This window comes from Myxocyprinus asiaticus, chromosome 5 (assembly GCF_019703515.2).
Source record: "Myxocyprinus asiaticus isolate MX2 ecotype Aquarium Trade chromosome 5, UBuf_Myxa_2, whole genome shotgun sequence".
NCBI lineage: Eukaryota > Metazoa > Chordata > Actinopteri > Cypriniformes > Catostomidae > Myxocyprinus > Myxocyprinus asiaticus.
Window position 1 is genome coordinate 34,959,229 of NC_059348.1, and position 16,001 is coordinate 34,975,229.

General features: G+C 42.4%; 1 protein-coding gene across 8 annotated transcripts in view; it reads right to left on the reverse strand.

Moving 5' to 3' along the window:
- The window catches only part of LOC127441420 (arf-GAP with SH3 domain, ANK repeat and PH domain-containing protein 1-like), a 103,616-nt gene extending 87,641 nt beyond the window's left edge, over positions 1-15,975 (reverse strand). For 7 of the 8 annotated variants that reach the window (XM_051698830.1, XM_051698831.1, XM_051698824.1 and 4 more), the window contains exons 1-3: positions 13,433-15,975; positions 13,112-13,197; positions 11,600-11,726 (exon numbers count right to left, since the gene is read on the reverse strand). In XM_051698830.1, the coding sequence (XP_051554790.1) occupies positions 11,600-11,726; positions 13,112-13,170 (186 nt within the window). In that variant the 5' untranslated portion in view covers positions 13,171-13,197; positions 13,433-15,975. Of the gene's footprint in view, positions 1-11,599; positions 11,727-13,111; positions 13,198-13,432 lie in introns of those variants that run through there. The other variant, XM_051698827.1, reaches the window with a different exon arrangement.
- Positions 15,976-16,001: the final 26 nt, after the last annotated feature.

The window sequence follows — 16,001 nt, forward strand, 5'->3', positions numbered from 1 at the left end:
GAAAAATAATAATGAACAAAGATGAATAAAATTGAGAAAATCATTGTCTAGTACTATGCATACCGGCAGCCTGTCGATAAGCAGTCTATACATCAACCTTGCCATCTGGTCCTCATAATAAGTATGTACGAAAGCAGTGTCATGGAAACCATTATCAAGATGGAGAGTCTTTGTGTGGAATGCAGGATTAGGACAAAGGTGTTGTGGGCAAAACGACTGAAGTGAAGGACCATGAATAAGAAAGATTATACAGTGGAGATACAATACATGGTATAAAGTTGTATTAACCCAACCATTTTGTTGAATATTTTATGTCTTGACAACAAACTGGTGGGATGACTAAAACAGTGGTTCTCATGTTTTCAGGACCCAGATTTTTCATTGAACAAAATGAAACATAGTATCCAAATTGTTTGATGCACCAAAATAATAAAATAAAAAAATGTCAATATTAATATATATATATATATATATATATATATATATATATATATATATATATATATATATACAGGTGCATCTCAATAAATTAGAATGTCGTGGAAAAGTTCATTTATTTCAGTAATTCAACTCAAATTGTGAAACTCGTGTATTAAATAAATTCAATGCACATAGACTGAAGTAGTTTAAGTCTTTGGTTCTTTTAATTGTGATGATTTTGGCTCACATTTAACAAAAACCCACCAATTCACTATCTCAAAAAATTTGAATATGGTGACATGCCAATCAGCTAATCAACTCAAAACACCTGCAAAGGTTTCCTGAGCCTTCAAAATGGTCTCTCAGTTTGGTTCACTAGGCTACACAATCATGGGGAAGACTGCTGATCTCACAGTTGTCCAGAAGACAATCACTGACACCCTTCACAAGGAGGGTAAGCCACAAACATTAATTGCCAAAGAAGCTGGCTGTTCACAGAGTGCTGTATCCAAGCATGTTAACAGAAAGTTGAGTGGAAGGAAAAAGTGTGGAAGAAAAAGATGCACAACCGAGAGAACCGCAGCCTTATGAGGATTGTCAAGCAAAATCGATTCAAGAATTTGGGTGAACTTCACAAGGAATGGACTGAGGCTAGGGTCAAGGCATCAAGAGCCACCACACACAGACGTGTCAAGGAATTTGGCTACAGTTGTCATATTCCTCTTGTTAAGCCACTCCTGAACCACAGACAACGTCAGAGGCGTCTTACCTGGGCTAAGGAGAAGAAGAACTGGACTGTTGCCCAGTGGTCCAAAGTCCTCTTTTCAGATGAGAGCAAGTTTTGTATTTCATTTGGAAACCAAGGTCCTAGAGTCTGGAGGAAGGGTGGAGAAGCTCATAGCCCAAGTTGCTTGAAGTCCAGTGTTAAGTTTCCACAGTCTGTGATGATTTGGGGTGCAGTGTCATCTGCTGGTGTTGGTCCATTGTGTTTTTTGAAAACCAAAGTCACTGCACCCGTTTACCAAGAAATTTTGGAGCACTTCATGCTTCCTTCTGCTGACCAGCTTTTTAAAGATGCTGATTTCATTTTCCAGCAGGATTTGGCACCTGCCCACACTGCCAAAAGCACCAAAAGTTGGTTAAATGACCATGGTGTTGGTGTGCTTGACTGGCCAGCAAACTCACCAGACCTGAACCCCATAGAGAATCTATGGGGTATTGTCAAGAGGAAAATGAGAAACAAGAGACCAAAAAATGCAGATGAGCTGAAGGCCACTGTCAAAGAAACCTGGGCTTCCATACCACCTCAGCAGTGCCACAAACTGATCACCTCCATGCCACGCCGAATTGAGGCAGTAATTAAAGAAAAAGGAGCCCCTACCAAGTATTGAGTACATATACAGTAAATGAACATACTTTCCAGAAGGCCAACAATTGACTAAAAATGTTTTTTTTATTGGTCTTATGATGTATTCTAATTTTTTGAGATAGTGAATTGGTGGGTTTTTGTTAAATGTGAGCCAAAATCATCACAATTAAAAGAACCAAAGACTTAAAATACTTCAGTCTGTGTGCACTGAATTTATTTAATACATGAGTTTCACAATTTGAGTTGAATTACTGAAATAAATGAACTTTTCCACGACATTCTAATTTACTGAGATGCACCTGTATATATATATATATATATATATATATATATATATATATATATATATATATATACAGTGCATCAGGAAAGTATTCACAGCGCTTCACTTTTTCCACATTTTGTTATGTTACAGCTTTATTCCAAAATTGATTAAATGCATTATTTTCCTCAAAATTCTATAAACAATACCCCATAATGACAACGTGAAAGAAGTTTGTTTGAAATCTTTGCAAATTTATTAAAAATAAAAAAACGAAGAAAAAAAAAACACATGTAGATAAGTATTCACAGCCTTTGCCATGACACTCAAAATTGAGCTCAGGTGCATCCTGTTTCCACTGATCATCCTTGAAATGTTTCTACAACTTGATTGGAGTCCACCTGTGATAAATTCAGTTGATTGGACATGATTTGGAAAGGCACACACCTGTCTATATAAGGTCCCACAGTTAACAGTGCATGTCAGAGCACAAACCAAGCCATGAAGTCCGAGGAATTGTCTGTAGACCTCCGAGACGGGATTGTATCGAGGCACAGATCTGGGGAAGGGTACAGAAAAATGTCTGCAGCATTGAAGGTCCCAATGAGCACAGTGGCCTCCATCATCCATAAATGGAAGAAGTTTGGAACCACCAGGACTCTTCCTAGAGCTGGCCGCCCGGCCAAACTGAGCGATCGGGGGAGAAGTGCCTTAGTCAGGGAGGTGACCAAGAACCCGATGGTCACTCTGACAGAGCTCCAGCGTTTCTCTGTGGAGAGAGGAGAAACTTCCAGAAGAACAACCATCTATGCAGCACTCCACCAATCAGGCCTGTATGGTAGAGTGGCCAGACGGAAGCCACTCCTCAGTGACAGCCTGCCTGGAATTTGCCAAAAGGCACCTGAAGGACTCTCAGACCATGAGAAACAAAGATTGAACTCTTTGGCCTGAATGGCAAGCGTCATGTCTAGAGGAAACCAGGCACCGCTCATCACCTGGCCAATACCATCCCTACAGTGAAGCATGGTGGTGGCAGCATCATGCTGTGGGGATGTTTTTCAGCGGCAGGAACTGGGAGACAAGTCAGGATCGAGGGAAAGATGAATGCAGCAATGTACAGAGACATCCTTGATGAAAACCTGCTCCAGAGCGCTCTGGACCTCAGACTGGGGCGAAGGTTCATCTTCCAACAGGACAACGACCCTAAGCACATAGCAAAGATAACAAAGGAGTGGCTACGGGACAACTCTGTGAATGTCCTTGAGTGGCCCAGCCAGAGCCCAGATTTGAACCTGACTGAACATCTCTGGAGAGATCTGAAAATGGCTGTGCACCGACCAACCCCATCCAACCTGATGGAGCTTGAGAGGTCCTGCAAAGAATGGGAGAAACTGCCCAAAAATAGGTGTGCCAAGCTTGTAGCATCATACTCAAAAAGACTTGAGGCTGTAATTGGTGCCAAAGGTGCTTCAACAAAGTATTGAGCAAAGGCTGTGAATACTTATGTACATGTGGGTTTTTTTTTTCATTTTTTATTTTTAATAAATTTGCAAAGATTTCAAACAATAATAATGGAAAATAATGAATTTAATCAATTTTCGAATAAGGCTGTAACATAACAAAATGTGGAAAAAGTGAAGCGCTGTGAATACTTTCCGGATGCACTGTATATAAATATATATATATATATATATATATATATATATATATATATATGGTAAGCATTCCATCCTCCCTTTTAAAATTAGATGAACCAATTTATTTTGCGATCCTAACAACTTTCAATTATATGGTTAGTTGCATTTCATAATTTGCATTTAATACTGTTTTTTTTTTTTTTTTCAGAATAGACATGTGACCCACTTTTGAGCCACGTCCCACCAGTTAAGAAGAACCACTGGGCTAAAACAGATATACTATAATGTGAGAAACATCATGGTTACTTTCGTAACCTCCAATCCCTGATGGAGGGAACGAGATGTTGTGTCGATGTAGTGATACTAGGGGTCACTCTTGGGAGCCCCAAACACCTCTGCTTTTTTGAAAAAAGGCCAATGGGAATTGGCGAGTGGAATTTGCATGCCACTCCCCCGGACATACGGGTATAAAAGGAGCTGGTATGCAACCACTCATTCAGGTTTTGTGCTGAGGAGCCGAGACCAGGTCCCGGCCATTTCAGCGGGTAGTTCAGCGTTGTGGCAAGAGGGCCACAATGTCTCATTCCCTCCATCAGGGAACGGAGGTTACGCAAGTAACCATGATGTTCCCTATCTGTCACTCACTCGACGTTGTGTCGATGTAGTGACACTAGGGGTCCCTATACAAAATGCCACAACTATCCGAACTGTGTCACGTGGACTGGTGGTGCGAGACAGGCAGACCGCTGTGTGCCTTGTAGCCAGCGCACCAGGCCATCACATAACCTCCCCCAACGCTCTTATGAGCATGGAACGGTCCTTCAGGAACAAGTCGACTGCCCAACAATAGGGACAGGCTAGCCCAGCCGAGGCCTCTTTTCGTCTTTTTTCTCCCCAAAAAGAGTGGAATTTGTTAACCGACTGGGAGCCATAAGTGTCTACATCGGGGGGTGTCCCTCCCAAGGGGAAGACACCGCAGAGACCAAAAAAAAGGGGGGTATTTTGAGTGGAATACGTCACATGGTCTTACTGAGTCTTGTCAGAAGTATCTCATGTGGAGAGGTCCCATGGTAGGTTTCTACAAAGCATGGCGACAGGGGGCTGAGGGGCCTCTGCCCAAGGAAGACACAGTTTACCGACAGGGAAACGATTTTGCGGAAGATATCACATGGGGTCGCCTTCGGGGTACCAGCACATGTGGAGCAACTACCTCAGTACAGGGCCTCATTAGCGCACATACTGGGCCTGCCAGAGTGCTAAGAAGGAAAGTCATCCAGGATCACCGTCTGTGAACACGACTGGGAGTCAAGAGCGCACGTCTTCACCTCAAGGGAAGGGAAAGGCGCTATGTGCAAGCGGTACACCCGGCCAGCTGTCCCGGAACTTACCTGCTCGTGCCTTCCAATACACGGGACGACACCGGCTCAACCCGGAGATTGTAGAACCTCGCAAAGGTGTGGGGTGCTGCCCAGCCCGCTGCTCTGCAGATGTCTGCCAAAGAGGCACCACTTGCCAGGGCCCAGGAGGCTGCCACACTCCTGGTAGAGTGGGCTCGTAACCCGCAGGGGGTGGCACGTCCTGAGCCTGATATGCCATTGCGATGGCATCAATGACCCAGTGGGCAATCCTCTGTTTGGTGACAGTGCTTCCTTTCCGCTGTCCACCAAAGCAGACAAAGAGCTGCTCGAAGCTTCTAAAGCTCTGCGCACGAGTCAAATAGATGCGTAAAGCTCGCACCGGACACAGCGACGCCAAGGCTGGGTCTGCCTCCTCCTGGGGCAGCACTTGCAGGTTCACCACCTGATCCCTAAAAGGGGTTGTGGGAACCTTGGGCACAAAGCCCGGTCGGGGACTCAGGATCACGTGAGAGTAACCCGGACCGAGCTCCAGGCACGATTCACTGACAGAGAATGCCTGCAGGTCCCCTACCCTCTTGATGGAAGTGAGCGCAGTCAGGAGGGCAGTCTTCAAAGAGAGTGCCTTAAGCTCAGCTGACTCCAAGGGCTCAAAGGGAGCTCCCCATAGACCCCGAAGGACTACAGAGAGGTCCCACAAGGGGACGAGGCACGGCCTGGAGGGATTCAACCTCCTAGCGCCTCTCAGGAACCTGATGATCAAGTCGTACTTCCCCAAGTACTTACCATCTACTGCATCGTGATGATCTGACTGCACATCTCTGGGGGTCTTCGCGTCGGGAAGAATGCCACTTAGCGAACAGACGCCACTTCAAGGCATACAGGCGCCTCATAGAGGGAGCCTTAGCCTGAGTGATTGTGTCTACCACCACGGGTGGTAGGCCACTTATGTCTTCTGCGTCCCATCCAAGGGCCAGATGTGGAGATTCCAGAGGTCTGGTCGCAGGTGCCAGATGGTGCCCCGTCCCTGAGAAAGAAGGTCCTTCCTCAGGGGAATTCGCCGGGGGGAGGCTGTCACGAGGAGCGTGAGATCCGAGAACCATGTCTGGGTGGGCCAGTAAGGTGCTACTAGGACGATCTGCTCCTCATCCTCCCTGACCTTGCACAGGGTCAGTGCAAGTAGGCTCACTGGGGGAAATGCGTATTTGCATAGTCCAGGGGGCCAGCTGTGTGCCAGCGCATCTATACCGAGGGGCGCCTCAGTCAGGGCGTCCCAAACCGGGAGGTGGGAGGATTCCTGGGAAGCAAACAGGTCTACCTGTGCTCAACTGAATCAACTCCAAATCAGCTGGACCACCTGGGGGTGGAGTCTCCACTCTCCCCTGAGGGTAATCTGTCGTGACAGTGTGTCTGCTGCAGTGTTGAGGTCGCCAGGGATGTAAGTGGCTCGTAGCGACTTGAGGCGCTGCTGACTCCAGATGAGGAGACGGCGGGCGAGTTGTAACATGCAACGGGAGCGTAGACCGCCTTGGTTGATGTACGCTACCGTCGCTGTGTTGTCCATCTGGACCAACACGTGCTTGGCCTGGATCAACGGCCGGAACCTCCACAGGGCGAGCAGTACTGCCAACAACTCTAGGGAGTTGATGTGCCAACGCAGCTGCGGGCCATTCCAGGAGCCGGCGGCTGTGTACCCATTGCATATGGCGCCCCAGCCCGTCTTGAAGGCGTCTGTTGTAACCACGACATGCCTGGAGACCTGCTCTAGGGGAACCCCTGCCCGTAGAAATGCAAGGTCGGTCCAAGGACTGAAGAGGCGGCAACAGATCGGCGTGATGGCGGTGTCCCGCGCCGCTATGCCCATCTCGGGACTCGAGTCTGAAGCCAGTGCTGAAGCGGTCTCTTATGCATCAACCTGAGCAGTGTGGCCGCTGCTGAGGATGCCATATGCCCCAGGAGCCTCTGAAAAAGTTTCAGTGGAACCGCTGTCCTCCGTCTGAACGCCTTCAGACAGTTCAGCACCGACTGAGCACGCTCGTTCAAGAGGCGCGCCATCATCGAGACTGAGTCCAACTCCAAACCGAGAAAAGAGATGCTCTGAACTGGGGAGAGCTTGCTCTTTTTCCAGTAGACCCGAAGGCCCAGTCGGCTGAGGTGCCGGAGCATGAGGTCCCTGTGTGCGCACAGCAACTCTCGAGAGTGTGCTAGGATTAGCCAGTCGAGATATTTGAGGATGCGGATGCCCACTTCCGTTAGCGGGGCAAGGGCTGCCTCTGGACCTTCGTGAAGACACGAGGGGACAAGGACAGAACGAACGGGAGGACCTTGTACTGGTATGCCTGGCCTTTGAAGGCAAACCGCAGGAAGGGTCCGTGTAGAGGTAAGACCAAGACGTGGAAGTACACGTCCTTAAGGTCTACCGCCGTGAACCAGCTGAGGGGTTTTGAGATATTGCTTACATGTAATAATAATTATAAAGATTATAATTATAAATAATAATGATAATAATAATAAAACCATTTATTATTGTTGCTATTAATATTTTTATTTATATTACTTTGAATATTACATTTTTCTAAACAGTTGTAATACTTTTCTGTTGTAATTTCTTCAATTTCACGCATCCAGTTAAACAGAGCTTCTATTTTGGTGGAACTTTTATTTTGACGGACATCTGAGTTTCTCCTGTGTGGTAGTTTTTAATAAGGTCCGCATTCTAAATGAAATTCTGAAATACTCATGAGCTGAGATCTCAGAGCAGCACTGGAGGAGTTTGTGTTCATGTTCACAGCCACTCATACACAAAACACACCTCTTTATGTGCATCATGTGTGATCTGTTTGTGTATGTGTGTGTGAAGTATGACAGAGAGCAGAGCAGCACCTCTCATCCATTCTGTAAATTATTTAATTAAATGACATCCTTCCACTGTTTAATGATCACACTTTGGCCATATCAAGATTTGGCCATATCAAGATGTCACATCCTGTAAAATTTTGCTAATAGCATAACACTGAAGTATGGTACCAAAATTAGCAACAAGATGATATTGTACCGTTTACATTTTTTGGTATCACAATATTTCGTTACTACCGGTATACCACGCAACCCTATTCCCAATACACATTGTTCCAAAGCAGTTTTACAGAAAATCAGCTGTAATGTTTGTAACATCTTTAAAAAACATGAATAACCAACACTCCTGGAAACATAATAAACAATTTGATTTAAAAAAATCTGACTTTCTATAGCTTGGTATTATTTAAAATTTCACAACTTAGTCCAGCTGTCCCCATATGAGGACATCAATTTTGCACTAAATTTCCCCAAATTTAGACTTAGCGCATGCTTGCACGAAAATAACAAAACTTAATGGCCATTCCCACTGACTTTGCACATATAACTTAAAGCATAGCGCTATGCTTAGCACTAGTGCTCTTAAAATAGGGCCCTGTCTCTTTAAATATGTCAAATTGGAAAATCTAATCCTTTTGTTTTCAGGTGATGCTCTCAAAAGAGGCCAAAGTAACATGCCTGCCAAAATTGAGACAAACAGTGTGAATGAGCAACTTAGTGGAGTCTCTCCACATCACCAGAAACATCATTAGCTAAAACCACTAATGTGCTCTTTAAGCAACCCAGCCTGAGCTTCCTGTTCTCCTCTTTAACACTCTCACTAAAAGATTTAGGCTTGCCTGCCCATGTGTATTATTTAGAGCACTGTTCATTCACCTCCCATTCCTTCTGCCTCACAATGGCTCCTATCTTTACCCTAGACATTGCTAATTCATGGTGGTGACATTCACATCTCCTGGAGTCATTTGAGAATCAATGTTGCTTTTTTGGCCCTTAAGACAGTGAGTCAATGGAGAGTGGACTCTGTAGCATAGCAAGAGGAAGCCCCTTCATCTGCCTGCAGAGCTCTGTATTGTCTTGGCAAGTCAGGTGTTCACTGGCCCATGTGTAAGTAGGTTAATCCCTTCTCTCTCTCTCTCTCTCTCTCTCTCTCTCTCTCTCCCTCTCTCTTCACTGCTCAAGAGAATAACCTCTCATTGTTACACAAACTATTCTTAGAACATCACAAATTTCAGCTCCTCAGAAGACGAGAGATGCTGGCATGACTTGTGGGATTTCTGCCCTTTGAGAATTAGGGAAGCACAACTGGCTGTTCCTATTAGGGGTCGACCGATTATTGGCCTGGCCAAAAATCGGATCCGATATTCGTAATGTTTCTAATTTTCATAATCGTTATTTTGTCTGATCTGATTGCAGATAACTTTTAAAATGCGCTCCGTTAGCTCTGATGCCACCGCCTCTCTCTGAAAGGTTACTGCTTGTAGCCTGGCTTAATGTCCCGTCCACAGTATTATCGGATTGGTTATATGTCACGAGTAAATGGCCAATCAACACTGTACTCCATATTCATGGTGAGATGTGGGAAAGAGGAAAGTAGCCAGAGAAAGTTGAATCACTGAGAGGACAGCTGTTTTCAAAGGTAAGAATGCAGATCCTGAAATTGCAATAAACATCACAACACTTTATGCCAGCGGTCACCAATTAGCGGACCGCGGTCTGAGTCAGGACCCCGGATTTGTTCTGGACATCATGACAATGTTATAGCTGATGATGGCATTGATAGTGGTAGCTAACTAACCAACGTCAGGAGGTTTAGCAAACGAAATGTCAACTTAGCTAGCATTAAATCTTTCACCTGCGTTGTGAATAAAATCCCGTTGCCCTTTTTGCACTTGACTAAACGGGATAGCCAGCAAGCTACATGAAGAAGTTAACTTCAAAAACGTTGATTCTCACCTGTTATCACATGTTGATACATAACATCCTGTTATGAGCTGTTTAGTTCATTATTTTTATATATTTCAAGTTTCAGATCAAAAGAAATGCTGCTAGGAGCTCCCTCCACTTTATTTTGAAAAAAAATAATGTTGATATGTTGTTTTCCAGTATTTTTCAAAAGATAATATTGAAATGTTTTGTTTTGCAGTATTTCATTAAACACATGTTCATAGGCATTTAAAGGAAGGTTTGTGTTGGAGTTTGTGTTAGTGCAGATGTTGACATTTAACATTTTCATTTTTAATGCAAATGAAATGTATATCTGCCCCAAATATCGGTTATCGATCTCCTTGATTACTAAAAATCGTTATCAGTAACGGCCCTGAAAAAAACATATCGGTCGACCCCTAGTTCCCGTGCCTTATGTTTCCTAATCCAAAACATTTTATAATTTATGTTGGGGCCTGGGTAGCTTAGCAAGTAAAGATGCTAACTACCACACCTGGAGTCGCAAGTTCGAATCCAGGGCGTGCTGAGTGACTTCAGTCAGGCTTCCTAAGCAACCAATTGGCCCAGTTGCTAGGGTGGGTAGAGTCACGTTGGGATAACCTCCTCGTGGTCGCTATAATGTAGCTCTCGCTCTCGGTGGGGCACGTGGTGAGTTGTGCATGGATGCCATGGAGAATAGCGTGAAGCCTCCACATGCGCTAGGTCTCTGCGGTAACACGCTCAACAAGCCGCGTTATAAGATGCACGGATTGATGGTCTCAGACGCAGAGGCAATTGAGATTCACCCTCCGCCACCTGGATTGAGGTGAGTCATTACGCCACCATGAGGACTTAGAGCACATTGGGAATTGGGCATTTCAAATTGGGGAGAAAAAAAACATCTTATACATCTTATATAATGGTTATTTGTGTGGCAATTATAGCATTGGCACAAAACAAAAACTGAAAACAAAAAAGTGTTAAAAGATTATCTTATTTCTTTATACCTGTAAAAAAAAGAAAAAGTCAGTCCTATAAAAAACATTCAGTCTTGGAAGCTGTAATCTCATATTTGACCAAAGGCTCAATGGCAAGCTGTCTTAAATACATTGCGTCTAGCAGATGACATCACAGAGGTCATCATCAAACGGATTGGGCGAGCGCGCAATTTTTGTTTCTCTTGAAAGAAAACAGCGTATTGGCGCACTACATAATCAATACAACAATAGTCAGTCCAAATGGCCTCTTCTCACGTGAATGTAACAAAATTCACATTTGCACATTCAATTAAACAGCATGCATCGCTTGACTGAACCAAAAGTGCACCGTTATTTGTTATTACAGAAACAAAGAACTGTATAAATGCACATAGACCTAGAATTAAATATTCAGATGCCCGGTAAAACAGTTAATCCATGACATAATGTTCTCACATGAATTATTACAGTATAGTTGTTAACAACAGACACTTTAAATATCTATTCTTCCGCATGCCATCCTTCATCAGCGCCGCATTTTGTGCACTGCACTGTAAATCCACATCAATTGAACTACGGGCAACCCAACTGGGACGAGCCGGAGCTTTAAAAAGAGCAAGTTAAGGAGAATTTAAAGGTTGTAGGATAGAGTCGAGTTTTAAGTACATTCTGAGTCACGGACCCTCCATTTGTTGTCTTTAACACGGTATCGTCGTCTCAGGACCGTTATTTTCCCCTCGCACAACAGTGCGAGTAAAGCCTCCCTCACACAACAGTAATATAGCGGCCTTACTCACCTCCTCCAGAACATTGACCGTGTTCCGACAGCTCTGCAAACGGGTGGTGAAGCTTGATGTCGTGGGGGAATTGTAATCCTCCGTCGTCTCTGAGAGAAACTCGGACACAGAGATCTGATCCGGCATCCTTGAAAACAGTCGCCCAATAAAAATGGAGGGGAGAAAAATCACAATAGCACCATTAATTAGATATATGGGTGGTCAAGAACGGAGGGATATGTCTCTGTCTGGGCACGATTGAATGCGTAAAATTAAACTGAACGTAGCCAAATGTGCGGCAGTGTCGTTTTCTTCACTGACTAGGCAATTCCCGTCCCTAGAGAGGGTCGTTGCGTGTAATTTCCACGTCTTTCCTCTTTCCTTGTCTTAACTGTCCACTTGCATCAACAGAAAAACAAAACGTCTCAGACTCTTCTCCTTGTTCTCCCAGTGTGATATGCGCAAATGGTTTAAATACCCTCATTCCAAAAAATTCAGCGTTAAAATGGTTTTGGGGTTCTATTTAAGGTATTTCCTTGGATTATCGTTGTCCCGGTCTCGGGAGCGGTTTCATTCTGTTTTCCTTTCCTCTTTCCTCCGTTTTTCTCCCGTCCTTACTGTCTGTGTGCTCCCTGACACCAGCGCGTGCACGCACGCTCATCTCCCTCCCACCATTGATGACGGCGATAAACAAGAGAAGAAACTGCGCAGGCGCCAAAACGCGATGGATAGGGCTTTACTTTTTCTGCTTTATGTTGTCCATTAAGAACGCGTTTCACTATATTTGTGAGTGCCAAATTTTTGAAAATGTCCTCTCTAATATAGTGAAACTTGTTGAAAACCCACTACACATTTTAGGTGGTCCTCACTTGTAAAAAAATACAAAAAATGCTCATAAATTGGCCAAATCCTGTTTAGCTTTAAATAGTGATGTGCACAGGTTTCTGTGAGGGTTAGGTTTAGGGGATAGAAAATATAATTAGCCTGCTATAAAATCAGTGGAAGTCTACGAGATGTCCTCACTTATATAGTGAAACAAGCATGTGTGAGTGTGTGTGTGTGCGCGCGCGCAAGTGATATTTAATGTAAACCGGAGCTGAATGTTACATGCACTGGAACAAGAAAGGTTGGGGAAGCACATTTGGCCTTGTAAATGTAGTTTCTATAACATCCTAATAATAAAGGCCCTATTAAATATAAATAGACTGTATGACAGCCCGACAGACTGTATGTGTATTATGTTGTTATAATACAGAATAAACACAACTATTGTCATACAAAAAAATCCTTTATTATACAAAAAGAACTTTTTTTCTTTGTAGGAACTCCAGCAAATAAGCCAAGTATTTTTTTTTTTAACAATCCCAGCCACAGACAACCAGGTGCACTTTGAATAAATTTAATAACAGTTTGATTTCTCTGTTGTAAAATGAGATGTTTTGTAGAATAAATCTGGTCAAATTCACGCACTAACTGGAAGCACATAAAATGTGCAGATGGAACATAAAAAAAGAAGTGCATTTTCCAACTCACCGGCTCCATAAGGAATCCCTGGAGGAATAACTCGATAACCGCGAGGATGAGGACCTCATGGCTCTGTAGTTGCCTCAAAAAACAGCCTCGAGTTGAGACAACAACAAAAAAGCATTACTGTCAGTGAGTTGAGCTAGATAACATACCAAACAGCCTACTTCTATTAGCAGAGACTAAGTGATATATAATGAATTAAATATAATTCACATAAAACAGTATGCCTTTTGTGGAGTTTTAAAATAATTTGCTCCTGACATCACATTTATCTACTTGAAACAAATTTTGCCACTCAGAGGGAAAAAGCCACGCCTTATAACTTACCGAGACCGCTGCGGTTTCACCCCGTATAAATAGTTTGAAAAGTCATTGCAAAGCAAATGGTGCGTAAAGCTCCGTATTTCCAAGTGGCTCCATATTCACTGCATTTTGCTGTTTCCAGCGCTGGGATATTACGGGCAGAAATCACATGCCGCTACAGTTACAATGAGCCAGGAATGTGCGCATTGATCTGCTCCATCTGGTGCTGCTGGACAGGAAGCGAAAATCAAGCATGTGGGCTCGAGGGGGGCCGGAGGAGGGAATCCAGCAGGCACGGGATCTCACAGCTAATGGCAGGAACTAGGAATGCTTAACTTTTCAAAGGAAATCTGACACCGGCAGCAAAATGAACGCGTTAAGCGGTATTATCTTCAGTCTCATTTATAAAGAAATGGACAGTCATGCTCACTGACTCCGAGAGAACATCATGCTGATCAGCGGAACTGATGTGCATCACAGAGATAACATTGAAAGAGTGATGTATATGAAAGTAGCTGTGACCTGCTTTATTATTTTGAGTTTTATGGACTTAATAGTAGGAACGTTTAAGCTTTATAACGATATAATTATTATGTTTCCACAACAAAACACTGTCTAGAGATATTATAATTTATATATGCTTTCCTTTTTACTTTTGTGCATAACATGCTAAATGCCTTGTCTCTGGGACAAAGTGACTCGAAATGATAAACCAGGCGACATATGCGTCAATATGTTTCACTCTTTGTCATTTCTCAGGTCACGTATTCTCTCTCAGCTCATGAGACAAAAGCCTTACTTTTACACAAAAACTTAATACAAATAAATAAATAAAAAATAAATAAAAAACAGTCAGTTGCATAATGCTGCACTGTTCTCTCAGGCTAGAGAAATGTAAGTTTCACTGAAATCCTAATGAAAAACAACAATGTTCTCTACAATTGGAAATGTGTATTTTAGAGACTAGGAGAGATAGCAAGTGAGACCGACTACAGCATCTGGCTCATGTGAGGGAGGGATGCTGTCGTGACCTGCGTGACCACGGGCATCTACCTGTTTAATCAGTTTCCGATATTCTGTCTCATACAACACACTGGGGAAAACAATAGACACCAGTAATTGCATTTAAAGATATATTCCAGGTTCAATACAAGTTAAACTTAATTGACAGCATTTGAAGAAAAATGTTGATTACCACAAAAATGTGTTACGACTTGTCCTTGCTTTACTTTCAATTTTTTTTTTTTTTTTTTTAATCTAGGTAATGTGAGGCACTTTCAATGGAAGTAAATGGGGCCAATTTGTCATTAAAATACTTTTTAATTGTTAAAAATGTTTTTACGGTTTCAAAAGTATAGCCACAAGATGTAAACAATATGAGTGATAAAATTGCTTCCTAACCTTTTCTGTGTAAAGTTACAGTATATGCAATTTTATAACTTAATTTCAATGATGACATAACAGTACACAGTAAACCCTAAAACAACCGTAAAAACTATTTAAACTTTACAGCTTAAATAATTGACAAGTTTTAAATAACAGACAAATTAATGTTTGTGCTTTATAAAATAAGCATAGCATTTCTGCTTTAAACCCTCCAAAAATTGTCCCCATTCACTTATATTGTAAGTGCATCTCTGTAACTTAAATGTTTGCCTTTTTTTTTTTTTTTTAAGAGGGACAAGTCCAGTTTTTTTTTTTTTTTTTTTTTTTGTAATCAACATTATGCCACGAATGTTGTCGATTGAGCTTAAAGGGATATTTCTTATCAAAAACTCTCATCATTTAGTCACCCTCATGCCATCCCAGATATATATGACTTTCGTTCTTCTGCAGAACACAAATTATGATTTTTAGAAGAATATTTCACCTTTGTAGGTCCATATTATGCGAGTGAATGGGTGCCAAAATTTTCATGCTCCAAAAAGCACATAAAGGCAGCATAAAAGTAATCCATATCTACAGAAGTGATATAAGTGTGAGAAACAGATCAATATTTAAGTCTTTTTGCTAGAAATACTTCTCCCTACCCAGTAGGTGGCGATATGCATGAATAATGTGAATCCCCAAAAACACAAGAATGTGAACGTTTAAGTGGAGGTTGACTGAGCAGGGAGGAGAAATTATATTTAAATAAAAAAAAAAAAAAAAAATAGTGTACTTAAATAGTGATCTGTTTCTCACCCACACCTATCATTATCACTTTTGAAGATGTTGATTTAACCACTGGAGTTTTATGGATTACTCTTATGCTGAATTTTATGATTTTTAGAGCTTCAAACTTTTGGCAGCCATTCACTCGCATAGTATGGACCTACAGAGCAAAGAAATTATTCTAAAATTCTTCATTTGAGCTCAGCAGATGAAAGAAAGTCATATACATCTGGGATGGCATAAGGGTGAGTAAATGATGAGAGAATTTTCATTTTTGTGTGAACTATCCCTTTAACTTGTATTGATCCCAGTATTCCTTTAAAGTAAGTTAAATGATGGTTATAAATTAATCTTTTCTTTGCATAGATGTTTTTCAAATCAGCCAAAGACAGGAGCATTCTCTAAAAGGCCTCTCATGTTTTATGACAACTAATTTATA